This window comes from Lotus japonicus, chromosome 6, assembly GCF_012489685.1.
Source record: "Lotus japonicus ecotype B-129 chromosome 6, LjGifu_v1.2".
In the NCBI taxonomy this organism is placed as follows: domain Eukaryota; kingdom Viridiplantae; phylum Streptophyta; class Magnoliopsida; order Fabales; family Fabaceae; genus Lotus; species Lotus japonicus.
In genome coordinates, this window is record NC_080046.1 from 45,997,172 (window position 1) to 46,019,212 (window position 22,041).

General features: G+C 37.2%; 2 protein-coding genes across 2 annotated transcripts; one reads left to right on the forward strand and one right to left on the reverse strand.

Moving 5' to 3' along the window:
• Positions 1-1,037: 1,037 nt before the first annotated feature.
• On the reverse strand, positions 1,038-4,383 carry LOC130726323 (berberine bridge enzyme-like 8). The gene has a single exon (XM_057577572.1). The coding sequence runs from the start codon at positions 4,193-4,195 to the stop codon at positions 2,474-2,476; it is 1,722 nt and encodes a 573-aa protein (XP_057433555.1). The 5' UTR covers positions 4,196-4,383; the 3' UTR covers positions 1,038-2,473.
• Positions 4,384-10,729: 6,346 nt separating this feature from the next.
• Positions 10,730-11,164, forward strand: LOC130725413 (uncharacterized). The gene has a single exon (XM_057576646.1). It carries the CDS (start codon positions 10,730-10,732, stop codon positions 11,162-11,164), a length of 435 nt encoding a protein of 144 aa, XP_057432629.1.
• Positions 11,165-22,041: the final 10,877 nt, after the last annotated feature.

Here is a 22,041-nt window from a genome sequence, read left to right on the forward strand (position 1 = left end):
CACCACCGTTTCACCTTCAACTCTAAATTCTTTAGACAAATTTTTTTAATCAATAGTTGTATGGTATCAATTGTGAGATTTTTAGTCCTAAATTGAAATAGATTATTCAAAATTGGGGATTAGGGTTCTTGAGTTTTTTTGAAAAAAAAAGGTTTGTTGTGTAATTTATCCTTATTAATGGGTTTAAAGTATAAATGAATTATTTAATAAAATTAATTAGACAAAAATTTAAAAAGAATGAATGATGAAAATGAATTGGATTTTATAATTACACATGTAATATGAGTTGGAATTTTTTAAAGACACATGTAATAATACTATTGGATCAAACTAGATTTGGGTTAGTTAACCGAATTAGCATGAGTGAAAAGAATTCAGGTTTTTATAGGTATGTGTTCATGTCGTGGACTTGGTTCACATCTATTGCTATTGGTTCCAATTAATATAACATAATATCTACATGGAAATGGTGAGGCAGGTGTCTAGTGCACACCATTTTTTTATTAGGTGGTTAAATTTTTTGGCGATACATTTGGTTGTGGGTGTTCTTTAATTTAAAATGAGCTTTCTGTTTTAATGTTGATCGATGTATTGTTATATTTGTTCTAATCTCTCCACAAAGGATGATATCAAAATGAGTTATTTCTTTTTTGTTTCATTTCTTGATTGATGTTGTAATTCAAAGGGTAGTTTGAACATTTAGAGTTCTTTTGGATTTTTTTAACTGTAACTATCAAGAAACAAGGAAGACTTTGTGGTGTAATGAGTTCACTGAATGTCTTGCTGGTTTTAGTACTTAAGGTTTATAAGCATGGCTCCCCCACATTTTTCGGTCAAGCTCTGCCACTGAGTTTAGTTCCTGACGTTAAAAAAACTGATAGACGTTAACACTCTGTTTGGTAGGGTAGAGACAGATAGAGTAGAAAGAGTAGCGAAGAGAGAAGTTGAGTAGAGAGAAATAGGTGAAAAATAGAGTAGATTTACTGAGTTGTTTGGTATGGTAGAGATAAAGAAGAGAGAGATGAGAAATAATAAGGTGGAAGAGAGAGAAAAAAGTTAACTTTTGATTAAAAAATCATATATAAATGCAAAAAGTAAAAATTTAGGTGTCAGATGCAATTAGTGACGGTTTAACAAAAAAAAAAGACCAGCCCCAATCTCTTCGCAAATTGCGAAGAGATGAAAAAAGGGGGGAAAATCCAGCCCCAATCTCTTTCTCACCTACCATTAATGTAAACCAAACAAGGTAAGTTCACCAATCTCTCTTCTATCTCTCTTGCATCTCTCTTCTAACAAACAAAGTGTAACGGAGGAGTTGACATGGAACGTTTTTTTGCCACTTAGAGCATCTACATTCATCATACTCACTAAAATATTTACACTTCATTTTTTACAATTCCTCATAATGCCACATCATCTACACCATTTTACTAACTTCTTACTTCAACCCAACAACTCTTAAAAGTTTTTATAGTGGATCCCACCATCAACATCACACTTGTAAATTTTATTATTTATCTGCATTTTAATCTAATTATATTAATTGTAAGTGCTTGTAATAAATACAAGCTCACTTTTCAAGTCTAATGTAGAGTATCTATTCCCACATACTCATTTTTGCCATGTTGAAATTTTACATGTACTCCAATGGTAATAGATACTCATATGAGTATGTATTTAACATTATATACTACCATTAGAGATGCTCTTAGACAATCTTTTAACCGTAAATTTAGTGCTTCTGTTGAATAGTTAATGTTATCTATCTAATTTCCTATCATTTTAGTCGCTTTCTACTTCCTTCTTTCTTCCATCATCTTCATTCCCCTTCTTTCATCATATTCACAAAAAACTCTTCCCCTTCTTCATAAACCCATTCATCAACTAGATCAACCAAAAAAATAAAAACCATCCTAGAAAATCAAAACCCATTCAACGTTCCCAGTCTTGATTTGTAGGATGTTGCTGCTTCATTCTGTTTTTCAAACCCACCAAAACTGAGTCTGAACATTAACGACAATAAGAAAAGGAAGAAAATGTGTCAAGTTGATGGAAGTAAACATGGATTCAGCCACAACAATCCTTATGGAAGTAGGGCAAATGCTGACGATCAGCGATAGTTTGTGAGGTATTAGAGTTTGTGAGGAGACAGACAGACAGTCACTGGTGAAAAAAAATAGGCTTAATCCTCAAATCAGTCCCAGTCTTTGTCTCGCTGTCTAATCTAAGTATTTCCTTGGAAAAATTTGCGCAAAAGGTCCTTATCATTGCAAAACGTATGGAGCCAGTCCTCGCCGGAGCGTGTCATTTCATCACTCGCCGGAGCGAGGACGGGCTCCGTACGTTTTGCAATAATGAGGACCTTTTGCACAAATTTTTTCGGGAAGAGACTTAGATCAGATGGAGAAACAAAGACAGAGACTAATTTGAGGATTAAGCCAAAAAAAAAAAAATATCATCCTTTTTACAAGGTCTATTGAATTTTATTTTTTCTTGCAACACGACCTTGTGAGAGTTTCCAAATCCAATTAGCACCCAAACACAACAAAATATAAATCAACAATTTTTCAGTTACCATTTTAGCTCTTTCCATAAGGCCAAGCACAGGGATGCTCTGTTCACTCCTGAAGAAATTTCCAGGATCAACCTTGGTCTTTATTTGAACCAACCTGTGGAAATTCTCCATGTGATACTGGACTCCATAAGCACTCCCTTCAAAGTAGCTGCTAAGAAAACCATGGTGGTTGATCCCCAAATCAAGGTCCTTGTAATTGAGATAAGCCTGTCTAGGGTTCTTAGAGACAAAAGGAGTCATATACTCATGAAGCTCTCTTATCACATTTATGTGGTGATTTGCCACATCTTCCCCTGGTTGATTCCAATTTGCTTGGTACTGTATCTTCCAAAGGTTCCCAGCCCTGTGAGGCAGAGGAGTTGCTGATGGTAAAATCTCATCCATTCTTCCACCATAAGGGTTGAAATACATCACTCCATTCTCCAATTCAATCATCTTCTTCCAAATCCCTTCCCAACCCTCCTTGGAAATTGGTTTCTTCACATAGTCAGATTTTCTTTTCAAGTATTTGAGGGATTGAGGTTGTCTTTCAAGCAAAATCTCAACAGGGGTGGAAATGTGTATGTTGTCCCAAAACAGCACTGATCTAAGCCATGTTGTTTCAGTGCAATCTGATTGCCTCAAACCTATTTGAGAGAATGTCTCACTCATGAGTGAAACAAGAGTTTTTGAGTCACCAAGGAATAGAGCTATGAAGGTAGCCCTCACTGTCTTTGTTCCCTCTTGTGCACCCTTCACCACTTCCAAGATAAGCCTAATGAAAAGGTCATTGCTGGTGGTTGGTGCTACATGCTGCCAGTTATAAATTATGTCTGTTGCATTTTGCTCCAGAGTCCTTTGAACTTGGAAAACAGTGACTGTCTCAGGAACTTGAACTAGCTTGATTTTGTAGGAAAGGACAACACCAAAGCTAGCTCCACCACCACCTGCTATGGCCCAAAACAGATCTTCACCCATGGATTTTCTATCAAGCAACCTCCCTTGAGCATCCACTATTTGTGCATCAACAATATTATCCACTGAAGTACCATATTTTCTCATCATGTTGCCATAGCCACCTCCACTAACATGTCCTCCAATCCCAACAGTGGGACAGACCCCAGCTGGGAAGCCATGAGTTTTACTCTTCTCAGCAATTCTGTAGTAAAGCTCACCAAGTGTGGCACCAGCTTGGACCCAAGCTGTTTCAGAGGCTATGTCAACCTCAATGGATCTAAGGTTGAACATGTCAAGGATGAAGAATGGCACCTCTGCCACATAAGACACACCCTCGTAGTCATGGCCCCCACTTCGAGTTTTCATATGCAATTTGTGATTTTGGCCACAAACAATGGCTGCTTGTACATGGGAAACATGAAGTGGAGTGAGTATGAGGAATGGTTTTCTTGTTGTGGAGGTGTTGAAACGAAGGTTTCGGATGTAGGCTTGCAAGACAGAAGAGAATGAGGGAGTGTTAGGTGTGAAAATTGCTTTAGCTATTGGGTAAGAAGGTGCAGAATGGTTAACAAGGCATTGGACAAAAGTTATGTGAGCTGAAATTGTAGCACATAGAACAGAAAGCAGCACAACAATTGGTAGTAGCAAATGCAATTGCAGGGTTTTTGGAGACAGGACTCCCATTTTTCTTACTTTCTATGGTGTGTTGAACAATGGGGTACTAGATCTGACAACTATGGAGTAAAATGAAACACTAAAAGGAATTGGGAGTCCTGTCTCCAGAAAAGATCTTGCCAATGACAGAGCTTCACAATCGTTCCATATAAAAGAAATCAGTATGATAACACCAAATGACTAACTAACTCATGTCTGAAAATTTCTCAATTTTTTAATATATTCCCCAATTTTATATCTCCACGGTTAACAGGCGCCTTATTCAAATCTCCGGCTTTTTTATTTAATTTATGTAATCTCCCTTAAAAATCTAAATTCATTTTCTTGGTTATTGAAATGTTTTGTTAAACGATTTTAATTTATTCACATTTCAAATTTAATTTCTTACCTCTTATTAACACTCATATTTTATTCTCATTTCTCTCTTATTTTTCTATCAAATCACACGTTACATTTTTTACTTATTTCTCTTCTCGTTATATATCTCACTAGTTATGAATGTGTTTGAAGTGTCAAAACATCTTTATTCTCTATTAAAACCTATGTACTTTATCTTAGCATATGTGTCCCAGCATGATTGAACACTTATTTTTCTTAGTTCTTAGTCAAAGGATCAAGAAGAATGAGTGTCCTGAATCAAGACTCTTGATGGGATGACTATGTTACTGCCCACTTGTGGCGGAATTGCACTATGAACTAGCACTATATAAAATCATGTAAAAAGTCGTGTTTTTGATAATTATGTTTAGAGATTTTTTTTTGGGTACATTATGCTTAGAGATTCAATTATACTCTTCTTCTTTTTTATTTTATTGAATGGAGGGCCTAGCCCAGAACAAGGAAACAACTACACTCGGATTAACCGCAGGAAAAACACTTCCAAGTAATCCGCAAATAATAAACTAGAGCACCTAGGAGGAGGCCTCTTTAACACCTGCAAACCAAAGGGTATACTATGACCCATACTAGCCAAACAATCAGCAACCTGATTAGCCAAGAACATATTCAAGCCATAATTTATTGTGAAGTATTTTGGCATGTTTACAAACATAATTCTACTTTTTTAAAATAAAAGAAGGTAAAATTTTATTAGATAGATATTGTTATTAAAGTTAATCTTACAAATAGTTTTTAATTAGACTTAAAATTATATTATAGTATACCTTTTAAGTTTTAAGTGATTTTTTTCCATCTCAAAATTCTCAATTGCTCTGCTTGGGTTCCACCATCACCGTCGATTGATCATCGTTGTTGTCACTTCACTGTGCGTCCTCACCAATTGACGTCGCACGACTTGTGCCATCATTTTGGTTCGCAAGCTTGTGTTCCTCTTCACATTTTTTTCTTTTCTGTTTGTGCATGATGTTGCGTTTCTCTCCCTAAACAAATCAGGAAGGGATCTTGTCAGCTTAAATAACGTGTCTCATGTCTTGTATTTTTAATTAGAAAATGTTAGGTAGCATTTAATTGAGTTGAATAAGAGCATCTCCAATGCAAAGTTGCTAGTTGGGTTGCTTAAACACTATTTTTGTGGGTCCAAACTGCCACATAGGATTTAAGTAACTCATAAACAACACATGTTGATTTTGCTTCAATGCAAGGTTGCTTATTTTACTTTTAATAGGGTCTCACTATACTTCTTATATTTATATTTTTATTTACACATTTAAATTTAAAAATTAATTCAGTGTAACTGATTGCTTTCTTTTTTGAAAATATAACTGATTACTTAATCACTAATTAATCATCTTATCAACTAATTTCTTAATTAAATACTTTTTCTTTCTTTTTAAGGCCCAAACGAATCCTCAGCCCACCACTTAAATTTTTTTTGCTTTGATTTTTTTAACATTATAATACAAGCCCACCTGCATTTGTGTTTATATTTAAAAAGGTATATTTTTTACTAAAAACCCTCCAACACTCTAATCTGATCTTCCCTCATGCAACTATCTCCTTTGCTCTGTGACCACCAGATCCGCCCTTCTACAACCGTCTCTGCCGCTGGGTCTCGCCGCTGCCGCCGTTATCACCACCGCTGCTACCAATCCTACTCCTCCATCTCCTACTTTGTTCTCAGCTTTGCTGCTGGTGTTTGGAATCTTCAAAAGTCTTTCTTTTTCCCCAGATTCTCAGATCTATCATATTGACCCCGTTTGTTGCTGCTGAAGCCTTGATTTGAGCTTCATTTTTAGCTGCACGTTTTGCACCTCCGGCAGAGTCGGATGAGTTGTTGTTTGGAAGCGCCGCTTAAAATTAAAAGAAGAAATATGATAAAAGTCGCTTAGAAGTCATTTGGATATCTGTTGATTTTTAGGGTTTTAAGGAGCTTTTGCATGATCTTTAGGGTTTTGCATGATGTAAGTGCCGCTGGGTTACCCTTTGGGTATCTATTCCAAACACCTTTGACCAAAAAAAAAGGTATTAGAAAATAAAACCTAATCTCAAGAAGTATCTGGAAACAAAGAAGGTTTATGACTTTCTGCAACCGAGAGAAATAGACGAGAAGAAGAGAGAAAGAAAATGAGATTTTCTCTTCAACCCTTATCTTCTTCCACCCGTTTTTGAGGCTTTCAACCTCACCGCCGTCGCCGTCGCCGTCTCTGTCAAGCGACATGCAAGCTGTCGTTTCCGTGCACCCCTTCGTCTCTCTCAAGCCCCTGATCTCTCTGCTTCCCACATGCAGCAAATCAACGCTTCCATCAACAAATCAGACCTTCCCAAACCCATTCCACTGCCATCGGAGGTTCAGAGGTCAAGATTGGTGGTTTCCACCGATCGGAGATTCCACATCTTTAATTTCATCTTTTAATTTTTGTGGTTTTTTTTTTCTATCTTCAGTTGATTTGCTGTAGAAGTGTAAAAAAATCGTTTCTAGAACTTGTTTCTATCTGGTTTTTTTTTTTTTAATTTTTCTGGAATTTGTTTCTAATTTCATCTCATAATAAAAAAAAATTGATTATTCAAGTCTGGAATTTGCCTAGTCTTCCCATTGATCATTGTTTCCCTCTTTTTTTTTTTAACTGCAATCAGTTGTTGTGATATTTTATAATAAAAAGGTAGAAGAAAGGAAGCTAAGCAACGTTGCTTATTTAAGCAACGTTCCTTAACTTTGAAGAATAAGCAACGCCACCTCAGCAAGCTCAAATGGAGCAGAAAAATAAGGAACGCATCTTATTTTAAGCAACCAGGTTAAGCAACCCCCATTGGAGTTGCTCTAAGGAATCAAAATATATTCATCATCACTAGTGTTTTTTACCCGTGCGATGCACGATGACATCCATTTTTTTTTGTCTTTTGTTTTAAATGTGTTATTTCTTAAAATATATTTTATGGATTAAAAGAATAAATTTATTTTAGATATAAGAAATCATAAATTTGTAAGTTTTTTTAATGAATGTTTGTTTTTTGTTTTTTCCTAACACATTATAGTGAATGATTTAAGGCTTAATATATCAGAAGGCCCCTGTAATTGTAAAGGGAATCAAATCCAGGGCCTAGAAAATTTTTGCATCAAATTGGGTCCCTAGAAATTTTTTTTAATTCAATTAAGGCCAAAGTGTGTCAGCTCTCAATTTTATCCCAGTCATCATTTCCACGTGGCTTTTATTATTATTTTTTAATTTAAAAAATAATTAAAAATTATTTTTAATTCCAGCTCAGTTAAATAATCAGAAAAAAAAATTTAAAAACTTAATAAATAACCTAATCTAATAATCTAACTAATAAACTAATCTAACCTAATCTAATCCCAAATCTAATAATCTAACCTAATCTAATCTAATAATCCCCATAACAAATCACCAAATTGAACCCAATCCCAAATTGAACCCTAACACGATTGAGAGAAAGAGCGAAGAACAGGACTGAGAGAGAGAGCGAAGAACACCTTGATAACATCGAAGAACAACCACCACCATCACGATCGAAGAAGGCGAAGACAACGAACTCCAACCGAGAGAGCGAAGAAGAAGGTGAAGATCAACAAACTCGAAGAAGCTGGTGCTGTATTTAGAAAGGTCGAACCAGGTATTACGAATATAGTTGTTGATTTGCGTATTAAAATGCTGTTTGAGATGTTCTTACTTCTTGTTGGGGATGAATGGTTGCTTACTTGTTCTTTGTTGGGGATGAATACTTGCTTAGTTGTTATTGGTTTGAATACTTGTTTAGTTGTTATGGGTTTGACTACTTGCTTACTTTCTATGAGTTTGAATACTTACAAGTTAGGTTTTCTTTTGCAGGAATGGCAGAAGGTTTGATCAAAACCAGAATCCACCATAAGGGTCATTTCAGAGGCATACCTTTGAGATATGTTGGGGGAGAGTCCACTGAAATTGATGGGGATGTTGATTTATTCTGTTACTTTTCCATCAAATCTACTGTGAAGGGACTTCTGGGATATCCTGATGATGAGTACAAATTGTGGTGGTCCTCAGAAGTGAATTTAGCAAAGGGCTTGAAGAAGATACTTGATGATAAGGATGCTATGGAGGTTGCTAGGTATGCAATGGATACTGGGGGGGTGGTTGATATATACCTGGAACATACTATGGAATTGCCTGAAGTTGTTAGGAATGAGATGCAAAAAGATGATGTTGTGTTGGATGATGAAGATGCTGTGTTTGTGGAAGTGACTGAAGTGGAAGTGATTCCTATGACTCAGGAAGCTCCTACTGTTGCAGTGCCTGAAGTGAAAGTGCCTGAAGTGGAATTGACTGGAGTGGGAGTGATTCCTATGACTCAGGAAGCTCCTCTTACTGTGCCTGAAGTGGAAGTGAATCCTGCCACGAAAGAAGGAAAGGAAAAATGTCTTGCTGACAGTGATTCTGATGACATTAGGATAGTATACTCTAGTGACAGTGACATTGAATGGAGCGGTGCTAGCAACATAGACAGTGAGGATGAAATCTGTAAAAACCTGCCCAATGATGGGTTTGATGATGTGGATGAACCATTTGATGTACAACAGGATGGTGATGGAAGAGATGATGTGAACAGAAACAGTGGGCCCAACAATGGTGTTCAAGATGGTGATGAAAGTGATAATAATGTTGGTTTCATTCCCTCTGATGTTGCAGCCCAACATAACATTGATATGGAGTATGAGAGTGATGACCTTCTGAGTGATTATTCTTGTGATGGGGAAGATAATTGTTCCAGGGTCAGATACCAGAGGTTCAGGCAAGAGGACTTTGACAAAGACTATAAGTTCAGACTGGGAATGGAGTTTGCTTCCACAGAAGAGTTTAAGAAAACTATCCTTGCACACTCTGTGATGAATGGGAAGGCTGTGATATACAAGAAGAATGACAAGAATAGGGTGAGTTTGCTTGCAAGCAAGAAGAATGTAGGTTCATTGCATACTGTGCCAATATAAAAGGGACTTCAACATACAGGATTAAGACACTTAATCCTGATCACACATGTGGAAGAACATTCAATAATAGGGCAGCAACAGCTAAGTGGATTGCAAAGGTCATTGAGGACAGAATGAGGAATTCTAATGGGGTAATGCAAGTCAAGGAGATTATTCATGAGATGAGGACAAGGTACAGTGTTGGTGTCAGTTGGGGGACTGCTTGGAATGCAAGAAAAATTGCTAAGGAGGCTGTTGAGGGAGATGCCCTAAAGCAGTTCACCTTGATAACATCTTATGCAGCTGAGCTCATGAGGGTGAATCATGAAAACACAGCAGCTATCATTCTGAGATATATTCCCACCACACTTCAGCCTAGATTTGGTTGTTTTTATATGTGTTTGGAGGGATGCAAATCTGCTTTTAAGCTCGCTTGCAGACCATTTATTGGGATTGATGGATGTCACATCAAAACCAAATATGGTGGCATCCTTCTCATTGTTGTGGGAAGGGACCCAAATGATCAATACTTCCCACTGGCATTTGCAGTGGTTGAAGCTGAGTGCAAAGAATCTTGGAGATGATTTTTGAACCATTTGATGCGGGATATTGGGGATAATGGTGAGAAAAAATGGGTGTTCATCACTGATAAGCAAAAGGTAACCTAAATTAACATATTATATTTACAGCCTATATTTACTTCTCTTATCTGATTGTGCTGCCTTACTTAACTTACATTACAATATGATTGTGTTGGCTAGGGGTTGCTACAAGTGTTTGTTGAGGACTTTCCTGTATAGAGCACCGCTATTGTGTGAGACATTTGTACGCAAACTTCAAGCAGAAGTTTGGTGGAGGAACTGAGGTTAGAGACCTGCTGATGTGGGCATCCAAAGCAACATATAAGGAGCCGTGGGAGGAGAAAATGCAAGAAATAAAAAAAATCAATGAAGCTGCTTACTGGTGGCTGATGGCAATCCCTACGATACATTGGTGCAGGCATGCTTTTTCTTATTTCCCTAAATGTGATGTAACCATGAATAATTTGGCTGATGCTTTCAACTGTACCATCTTAGTTGCTAGGGACAAACCCCTTATCACAATGTTTGAATGGATTAGGAAGTATTTAATGACCAGATTTGCTACTTTGAGAGAAAAAAAGTAAAAAATGGAAGGGTAATGTGATGCCTAAACCTAGGAAGAGGCTAGATAGAGAGATAAAGTATAGTGGTAATTGGGTAGCAACTTGGGTTGCTCAAGGTCTATTCCAAGTTGAGCATGCTGGTTTTGAAGACCAGTTTATAGTTGATATAGATAAGCAATCATGTACCTGCAACTATTGGGAATTAAATGGAATTCCCTGTAGACATGTTGTGGCTTGCTTCAATGATAAGGGTCTTAAGCCTGAGAATTATGTGCATCAATATTACCTTAGAGCAACTTATGAAATTTGCTATGGGCACATGATTTCCCCAATTAATGGTGAGAATAAATGGCCAAAGATGAGTCAAGATGACATCCTTCCTCCTGAGATTAAAAGAGGGCCAAGAAGGCCCAAAAAATTAAGGAGAAGGGAACCTGATGAACTAGATAAGTGTCAGCCTTTCATAATAGAATAAAGAATAGAACTCAAGGCATGTGAAAAAAAGATAGAGTGAAATTGATGTCCTAACATATTAATACAATTAAGGGTGTACTCATTTCAAATTCCATTAAAACCTTAACGGTAGAAATCAAGAATAAGAACATTTTCAAGTGTAATTTAATTTTAATATAGTAACTAAATAAACATTAAAGGATTTAATTAATTATTTCCCATTAGTTTTTAAATTAAATTAGATTAGAATTTAGTTTGTTTTCCTCTTGTAATAAAAAAAGATTAGAATTTAGTTTTAGAATTATAAATAATCAATGCAAATTAGTTTTTGGAATATAGTGATAATCAACATTTTAAAGTGAAATAATAATGCATTTTGTTACGTGCCCATTATTGTAGAAGTGCCTCCTTCAAGTTTTTTTTTTTTTTCAAAAAAAGTTTATAAGTAATTAATTAAAAATTATTGTTTTTTGTGAGGTTTAAATAATCTTTCAAAGACTTGTGCCCAATTTCAGCCGTTACATTTTTTGAATTTGAAATTTTGAATAGCTTTGCGTTATATATTATCATATATTACGTGTAACTATTCAATTCTTTCTTTGTTATGATTCCTCATTAACCTTTAATTAATCAACAAAATTATCTCAAATTACATATTAGTTTTCTTACTATATAATTTCCTAATAAATACAATATAAAAAAATCCCACAAATTTTTCACTTACTCAAATAAAAAATTAAATTAGGATTTTAATTTTTTTTATATTTCAGTTTCAATATGTTTGTGTTGGAACATGTTGCCATGCATTTTGTAAAAACAACCGATTGTCGAAGTAGATGCCGTGGCATCTGATTCCGTGAAGCTAGGGCATCAGTCCTCAGCTTGTGTTTCTGTTGTGGGCCCTTTGAAGATTTACTGAAGATATGTTTTTGAGTTACTTGAGGAGCAAGTAGCTATTCCAGAAGGGTTTTATTTGTTGGGTTGTTGTTTGTTGAAACAATCCTTGTTAAAAGATTGGTTTCTATCTTTACTTGTGCAATAAGAAACCGAATCTATCAAGATTGCGTTTTGAATTGCTGTTACTGCAATCTGTTTCTTCAGCCCGTGCCGACTCTGAAGCCCATGCTACCGCTGCTGAAGTCTATAAAAGGATGAAGACCGAAAACATGAAGATGACCGAAGCTAATAGAGAGAGATCGAGTGTTTTAGGATTTGTTTTTGTGCTTTGTCCTTTGTTAATTGTGAATCCTCTTTGCTCACTGATTCTATAAAGCAAAGAAGGGTTCTGTGTTGTTTGATTGCATTCAAACTCAGATTGTTCATTGTGTTCACCAATCACTGTGGCAGTGATTGAGAGAAAGTGAGAGGGGCTCTCATACTTAGGTTGAGATTCTAAGTAGAAATACACTGGGTAGATTAGGAAGTGAACTATGAACTGAGTTGTTCATGAGTGTCTGTAATTCCTGAATCTTGAGATAGTGGATTTCCTTTCTTTGGGTGCAAACCCTCCAGACGTAGGTGAAAGTTTTTCACTGAACTGGGTTAACAATTACTGTGTGTTATTGTTTCTGTTCTTAAGTTTTGTTTTACTATTAAGCGGTTGTCGAATCTCTTGTCCAGCATCGTGCAGGACAATCATATCAGAGGGAACCTGAATTACAGTTTGAGTTTCCCTAAAGCAGTTTCCATAGCATTTTAATTCTCATTTACTATGCTTTAAAAAACTATTAGAAATTCATAAGAACAAAAGGAAAACCAAAGAATACGTTTTTAGGCAAACACTAACTCAAGGGGCCTTAATGACCCTCACATAAAAATCGTGTGCATTACACCAAAAGCCAATACTCTCCTCCCAAATTCAGCAATTTTCCAGAATTCATACCATTCGCTCCCCAGGTATAATTCATATTTTGTTCTCTTACAATCCAGCAAAGCTTTCTCAATCTTTGTGTTTTCAAATCTGTCAATAAGCTTCATTCTTTTGTGGCCATGAAACATATTCAGAAGGGAAGTACTGCATTTGTGCAAAGTGTTTGTTCTTATTCTCAATTTTTAACACCACCCCACTATATATAACCACATTCCTTATAACTATAAGCAATCAATTTCAAGTAAGACACAAAGTAGTTAACAAATAAGAGTGAGCAGGAAAGTGCAAATTGGATGTTCCTATTCTAAAATTTTAACACCACCCGACCATATATAACCACCACCATTATCCTTATCACATAGAGTACTTAAGAGTGCCGAAAAATATTAAAATTAAATAAAATGAAACAAAGAGACATTCTGATGAACAAATAAAAAATAACACACCAATGTCAGTAAAGAAGATTAAAAATACTCTAGTATCTTGAAAAGTAAGGTAAAAAAAATCAAGTTCAGTTGCAAATTAAATCAAAGCTCAACATAAAATCAATTAAAGTTTAATAACAAAATAAAAATCCTAATTATTGATCAATTGACCACAAAACTATGAATTCACAAATTACTTGAAAGCCATTACAAAATAAGTTAAAATTGTTCTATTAAAAAATCAGTTCAACTCTCTTTCAGTGTCTCCACCAAATAGGATAAGAGGAATAATGTTGAATAAAAAAACATAATACTGTTTTAACCTGCCTAAATTTCTGCAAGGTTTCCCATTTATCTAACATTATCCAGATGGTAGGTAACAAATGTGATAATTGTTTTTTGCCAATTGATGAGTTCTTTTCATTCAGTGGACCTCAAGTGATTAAGCCTCGGATAGAAGTATGCTCCAAATGAAATGGAGATGGCAAAAGAACTAAGAATAGGTAAGCTTATGACATAAGGCACCATGAAAGAACTAAGTTTAAAGGCACTATAACGTAACAGAACAAATAGAATAGAAATCTGAGAATCACAACAGTATGCATTTATTAGAAATGAAGAGACCAAATTATGTATTACATAATGAAAAAAAAAACAATGTTGTAAACCTTTGAGGTATGTATTACAAAAAATGTGATGAAGTCCTTAGATTGTCTATCTTGGGTAGGTGAATTAAAAAAATAAAAATAAAAATAAGAGACGAATGCAACTCATCAGTGGTTTGGGGGGAGAAGAAGATACCGGTGAAAAATTGAAAATTGGGAGAAGAAGAGTTAAAATGATTTGAGTGACATTATAACGTTGCAAACTTGATGTAGATGGATTAGCATTGACTTCTAAAATCATGGCAGATGATGGTCATGAAAATACACATTCTCCAGAACTGCAAGCAGCATAAACATGCATAAAATGAAGTTAACAATAGCAAAAAAAATTAAAATTGTTATTGTCAAGTTAACAACAACTGCACTAACATATATAGCAAAATATGTCTGAATTATAAATCAGAAACTATTTCTCAGAGAAAATGCCAACATGAAAAGCAAAAAAAAAATGTTCAAAAGAGAGTTCTTACAGTAATGTAGAGGATGATAAGTAGGACTTGTCTGTTAAAGAAACAGGAAGGGAAGATGTGAGATAAAACAAAAGATTATTGAGATATGAAGCTGAATATAATCAAAGGAATGAAGCATAAGTGATTGAGTTATACCTTGAAGTGAAAATTGGCACAGGTGGTGCGGAGGGTTGGTAGAATCGTGTTTCTCTGTTGCGTGCGTGCTTTGATTTGAGAGTGCCTATGTGAGGAAAGCTTGTTGAAGACATTTTATAGGGAGATAGTTGAAGCTAAAGAGGTGGATGATAAGGTGGAACTTGAGAAGGTGGAAGAGGAAGAGACGATGCAAACTTGTTTGATCTTAGGAGTGCCCATGTGAGGATTAATTAAATTCATTGAATGGTGGGAAGATTGTTGAAGCCCAAGAGGTTTATGAGAAAGTGTAACTAATGAATGGGGAAAAGGAAGAGGCATTAACATATGATGGATGCCAACAACATTGCAGATGCAATCAACGGTCATGTTCCAATCTAACGGAAATATGTAGCATTTTTACATAAATACCCATGCTTAATTTAAAAGTGTTGTACAGTGAAATATTGAATGACAAAGTCGCCCTCCAGGCTGCAAAAACTTTCCCTTTATATATAGTATAGATAGATAGATAGATAGATAGATAGATAGATAGATATCTCAACAAACGAAAATGATGGGTGGATACGGTTCTCGCGTACACTATATTCATCATGTCGTGTGATAAATCACGATTTCCATGGCATGGATCAAATAGTCTTGTACTGAGGAGGGCGAATCCTGGCTGAGAACTTACTCGGTGATCCTATTATCATCAACGACAACTGGTAGTACGAATCGAGGTGGAAAATATGGCATCCTAAGACTCCTGTGATAATAGGTGCGAATAAGAGATCGCCTCTGACGTGAGCGCTTCCATTCTTGTACACGACCAACAGCTTTGAGCGTGGTTGATATCCCAAGCCTCATCGTCGTCCATATCAAGCAAGTACAAGGTCACATCCCAGGTGATCGCACACATGCTCGTCATCTAGGCGTTAAGCACCCCAAACAACAAACAAGCAAGGGTCAACTTCCAACATACTTGTGGTTGATAGGGTAGTATCTGATCCATGTCACGGAGGAGGCTCTTGCTGCTCGAGGTTTATGAGTCGGGTTTGGGTTGTGTGATGAGTCTGTTTGGGGGTGAGCCGAGTTTTCTTGTATGGTTCGAACCTAACCTAGAGACCTTCTTGTTGTGTTGGCTCACGGGCAGTCGAACACTAGTTTAATAATTTTGTCTTTAATTTTGAAGGAATTAATGTACTCAAGCTTTTATTAATAAAATAAAATTATTCAGTCTATTCACTCCTTCAGTTATATTTCTTTTGTTGTTAAATTAATGTCTAGTAAATTTTTAATTTTCGGCAAAAATTCACCTACGTTTTGGGAAAAGGTTATTAAAGTGGCCCTCGAGAAATCGAAGCGTTACAAAGATGTTACCAAACACCTCACGATTAAAGGTTTCCGATTAAATTCGAACTTTGTCTAGCTTCGAGTGAACTGGTTCCTCCCCATTCCAAGCCTCCTCCACAAGTTTCAAGTTCCCAGGGTGGTCAGACCTAGCTGTTATGCGAAAGGGCTGATTGGAAGCTCCCCTCTCCTCAATCCCACAATTCACTAGGAGGGGAAAATGATCGGAATGAATTCTGCTAAGAACCTCAACATACGCCTTCGGGAAAGCCACTCTCCAATCCAATCACATACAAATTGCACAATGGCCTAACATCAAGGGATTCAAATTACACAATGGCTTAACATCAGGGACGAAAACTGCAATTAAGCCTAGATAAAACAATACGCCCATTTATCTTCCAGAACCATGTGAAATTTCCCCCTACTACACCATCTTACACTCATCAATCACCACAGAAAATCAATTGGCTCTGTTAGGAAGGAATTTGCCACCCCTCACCTCTGACGGGTGAATAATTTTATTCATGTCTCCAACCATCATCCATGGAAGAGCGAACAGGCTCCGCAACGAGGAGAGGCAGAGCCACAAGTCCTCACGCTAAGCAGGGGTTGGAGAGGCATATATGGCACTACAGATCCAGGACATGTTATCCTTCCACACCTCTAATGAAACAGATTGAGGGTGCAAGTGCAACAGTCTAAAGGTCAGAGATGATGTATTATTAGTTAACACCTATATGCCCCCACTAAAACCAGTAGCTGCCGAAATAAACAACGGGGAGAACCCCATAGAACACCAGAAGCAACAGACTTCGATGAACTGGCACCGCATCTTAAGCAGGACAACAAAGTCAGGCTTTTTACTCCGGATTAACTCGTTCACAAAAAGTTGGCCGCTCTCATTCATGGCCCCTCTAACATTCCAGGAGATAAATTTTATATCTTGGAACCCAATCATTAGCACTGACATGGAAGAAGGGGAAAAATCCCCAGACCCCCGTCAAGCCAAAACCTGTTCCTTGTTCCTTGTTTTCCCATGCTTGACAACATCCGTCGTGATTCCTAAAACCCCAAATCGACGTAAACAATCCTCTCCTCGGTCCTCGTTGTCCAGGCACTGACCAAAAGAAAACATTGTTCCAGTTTGGTGTCCTCCTGCACCAACCTTCTCCGGTTGGCCCCTTTCACGCGACAAGAGTCTCGGCGGTCCAATGAGTTTGTCATTAGCATCCACACGTGTCTATTTCTTCTTGTTACATGATGTCAGCCTTTCCACGTGACTAGTGCCCCCATCTAAAAATTCAAAACATTATGTGGTCCCTCATTTGACCTCTAGATTTGACCTCCCTTGATTTTCGCATATCTTTATTGGATAGAGAACTTGCATTCACTACACCTCTAGGCCCCACCACCGAATCTCCCCCACTTAACTCCTTGGGATTTATGCTGTTTTTTCTTCTTCTTTGATACGTCATACACTCCCCAAATATCTCAACCCCTTCTTGAATTTTTGGCGTTAGAAGTAGAGGTCTCTCCTTGACCTTTTATCTTGTACCCTCGCATCATTTTCTTCCCCATTATTCTCGCCCGAATCCATGCTAAATTCCATATTTGCTCCTACCTTTTCTGTAACTGCCATAGGATCTGCTTGCACTAATTGTGTCGCTACCCTACTAGGGTTTCCGTCACTAGCCTGAGACAACGATGGCGCCGTTGCTTTTTGCACTGCGACCACCTCCGGTTCCGGATTCACACAGTCTCTGCTTATATGGCCATAGCAACCGCACTTGGTACAAATTACATGCATCACCTCATACTCTATGTTGTACCAGTAGCCTTCCCGACAAACCTTGCCCACCATGACTTGTGACAAGTCTAATTCCACACAAATGCATGCAAACCTTCCCCTGTTCGCATTGAGAGTGTTCATATCCACCTTTATGGGGTGACTGTTGGTAAATCCGCAAGTGTACGGAATCCACCCGGTTTTAAATATCGAACCACAGGGATTGTGAGTGAATGAATTCGGTTCAAGCCTTGAGTATGAAGGTTTGTATTATTGAAATGATGAAACGTCGAAGTAGTAAAAAGGGAAAATGAACATAAACTCATAAAATAACATGCTTTGGGTTCTTGTTCAACTAGTCAATTTAAGCACATCATTCTAAGCACATGAACTCATGAATCTCTCCTTGATGATATAGCCTAGTTACTCACTTATTGATTCCTCACATAAGCAATTCTCCCATACTAAAAGCTAAGCCCAATTCCTTGTGTACTTAGTCATTTATATGAGGTTTTAGATCATGCAAATTCAGGCCATCAAACCCCAACCCTTCCTCTATTCCTAGTAGCAAGTATAGAAGGGGTAATCCCAAATCGGTTCCCTAATCTATAACAAACTTCCGTTCTGATTATAGAAAAGCAAAAAGCAAGCATGCATACAAGCTTAGATTGATATTCAGAAAATGAGATTCAAGGAGAGAAGAAGAACATGTGGGAAAGAACTTAAGATTATAACTCAAATACGAAAAGTCTTACAAAGAAAACCAAAGCAATAGAAGAAAGATTAGCAAGAGCCATGCTTGGCTAAGAACCTGAATTACAAGCTTGAAAGCCTTCTCTCACTTTCCTAGATGATCCTCTACCTCTGAATTTTACAAAGTATGAAAAGATGTCAAAGATTTTTAAAAGAAAATGACTAAAATCCTATTTATAGGAAAAAATCCCGAGTTTGGGCTGTTCCGGGCACTCAGGCGCCAATTCAGAGCGCCTGAGCGCCAATTCCATGCTGAAATTATGGCCCCTGGAGGTAATTGGCGCCTAGGCGCTCAACAGGAGCGCTCAGGCGCCAATTACTCTCTAGCATGATGTACACAACAATCCAATTGGCGCTCAGGCGCTCAACACGAGCGCCTGAGCGCTCTCGACATGCTAGAAAGCCTCTTGACCTTCTTCTTAACTCCCCTTTAAGCCTCCCTTCAATTTTCCAAGCTTCTTGACCTTCCTTCTCCTTCAGTTTCAGACCTGATTACTCTCATCAAAGCTCAAGGAAAAATATCAAGAATACCAACCATTTAATTGCACAAGGGACTCAAAACTAATGACAATTAACAAAAGACTCAAACTATACTAAAATGCAACTAAAGCCCTTATAAAACTACAAAATTACTAAACTAATGCAAATGCACAAATAAAAGTTAAAATGCATGAGAATGCATGAAACACTACATGAGACATAAGAAAAAGACTCAAAACTAACAAAGGAAAACCCTAAAAACATCATATAAACCCGGGTCATCAGTGACCAACCACCCTGGCCACATAGAGAAGGTAACTTTCATCATAGAACACTAGATTCAAGCCTAGAATTAGAACCCACGCCAAGGTTGACGTCACACATGCTGTCCAGGAAACAAAGTCCGAACTCCATGTAGACACCGCAAATTAATGCTCAAAGATCATCCATGGACCACCATTCATGATCTTTCTCACGATACTAATATCAAACTTCACCATATAGAATTCTTTATCCACTTCTAGAATATCAAAATCTCATGATAACCTCCAAACATGCACCAATTCGAGCTTCATGGTGTTGGATATTTGACGCCGAACAACAACCTTGAATCAGCAATATAGCCACGAACGGTACCTACAAGAAAATAAGTCGAGTCGCGAAAATCAATTCGCTGTCCTTGAAGGTTTTATCCCGGAATATCCAAAACACTTCCCTAGGATTAAACAGTTTCCTCTGGCGTTGTCGGGTAACAGAACTGGTGAGAACAAAATAATAACGTAATTACTCAGGAATGAGTGAGGGAAAGAAGAGAAGAGTAGAGATGAGGATGATGAACAAAGTGAAATCCTGCCTCTATTTATATGCTAAAAACCGTTAATTCCAATGAAGGCTGCACATAAATCTTTTGTGAAGAAAACAGAGATAATATATTTTCAAGGCGGTCAGGCACAATCAACCAAAACGAAATTCCCAAGGTTTGAATGAAGTGGACGGTGCACATGCATATTAGAAGGGAATAGACGGTGCACATGTGATAATAAGGATTTGCACTACGTTGGGCCAATCGTGGCCCAATTCTCATGCGCGCAAGGCTTATCTATTATTAGGCTCTTTAACATTCATAGAAGAGGTTTAGTATATAAAGTCTTTAAAAGTTTATTGTTAGAATATGTGGTTCTCATTCTACATCTAATTCTTATGAATGTGGCACCGTCCAATAATTCATAATCCCATCAAACTTGTGGCCTATGGTAATTCACTAATTCATTGGTTTGTCAAAGTTTTCACCTCCTGCAAATGGCACCTACTTCTTTGACAAAAGAATTACCATGTTTTTCTTTTCAACCATTACAACTCATGCTTGTTGCTTTCTCATTGGTTCTTTCACACTTGGCATTCACACTTGGATTGATGCTATAAATATGCCATAGAAAGCAACGTGAATCGCAACTCACAACACACAGAGAGAAAAACATTGAGTCACATACTCACATTTCCATTTGTTTCTTTGAGTGGTTTATCTTGGTGAGAATTCTTGTTCTATTTGTGAGAGTAGTTTTAGTGCAAATTATTGCTTTGTCCTTATTTCTATAAGAGGACTTATTGTACTCTCCCTTTTTCATAGTGGAACCTTGCTCTTGATCGCCCGTGGTTTTTACCTCTCACATTGAGAGGGTTTTCCACGTAAATCTTGTGTGTTCATTTTCTTGCTATCCTATTTACTTCTCTTTAATTCTCAATTATCACGATCCTGTGCTTCCGCATTGCACTGATACCCCAACAAGTGGTATCAGAGCTCTTATTGAGAATTTCAAAATGTATCCTAAATTTTACATCGAGAAGTTTGATGGCAAGATTAGCTTTTCTATTTGGCGAGTCCAAATGAAAGCCGTTCTTACTCAAGACGGATTAAAGAAAACCTTAGAAGGAAAGGCGAAGAAGCCAGCTTCCATGACTGACGATCAATGGGACGAGTTGGATGACAAGGCGCTTTCAACAATCCAACTTTGCTTATCTAAAGAAGTTCTCCTCGAACTGGCCAGTGAAGCGACCGATGCCGCATTATGGCTGAAGTTAGAAGCCTTATATATGACAAAGAGCCTCGCAAACAAGCTTCGTCTCAAAGAACGCTTATATACCATTCGAATGGTTGAGGTACTCCTATTCAAACTCATCTTGATGAGTTTAACTCTATTATTTTGGATCTGGAAAATATTGATATTTAAATTGATGATGAAGATAAAGTTGTTTTGTTGGTTGTCTCTTTACCTTCTACCTACAAACACTTCAAAGAAATCATGTTATATGGAAACAATGATACCTTATCCTTTGAAGATGTTAAATCTAATTTGTTGTCCAAAGAAAAGTTTGATCTTGAAGTTCATTCTTAGGACAAGGGTGAGGGCTTAAGTGTTAGAGGTAGAACTCAAGAAAGGGGGAGTACCGGTTACAAAAAGTCCAGATCCAAATCAAGGGGACACAAATCCAACAAATTCTGTCGCTATTGCAAGAAACTTGGGCATGAGATTTCTGATTGCTTTATCTTGAAGAAAAAGCAAGAAAAGGGGAAAACTCCACAATCTCCTGAAGCTGCCAATATTGAAGCTGATTCTGACGGTGACATTACTTTATGTGTTGTCTCTTCTAATAAGAGGAGTAAAACAGAATGGGTTCTTGACTCTGGATGTTCTTTTCATATGTGTCCTTATAAGAACTTATTTACCACTTTTGAATCTCTTGATGGTGGTTTTGTCTTAATGGGTGATGACACCCAATTAAAGGTTGCAGGAATAGGTACTATTCAGATCAAGACCCATGCCGGTGTTGTTAGAACCTTTGCTAATGTCCGCTATGTTCCTGATTTGAAACGGAACTTAATTTCTCTTGGCACTCTTGAGTCTCTCGGGTGCAAGTTTTCATCTGAAGGTGGAGTTCTGAAAGTATTTAAAGGTGCTCTTGTTTTATTGAAAGGTAACCGCGT

Bases quoted from the DNA above. Each gene is read 5' to 3' on its own strand.
- LOC130726323 (XM_057577572.1), bottom strand. From the start codon at position 4,195: ATGGGAGTCCTGTCTCCAAAAACCCTGCAATTGCATTTGCTACTACCA.
- LOC130725413 (XM_057576646.1), top strand. From the start codon at position 10,730: ATGCCTAAACCTAGGAAGAGGCTAGATAGAGAGATAAAGTATAGTGGT.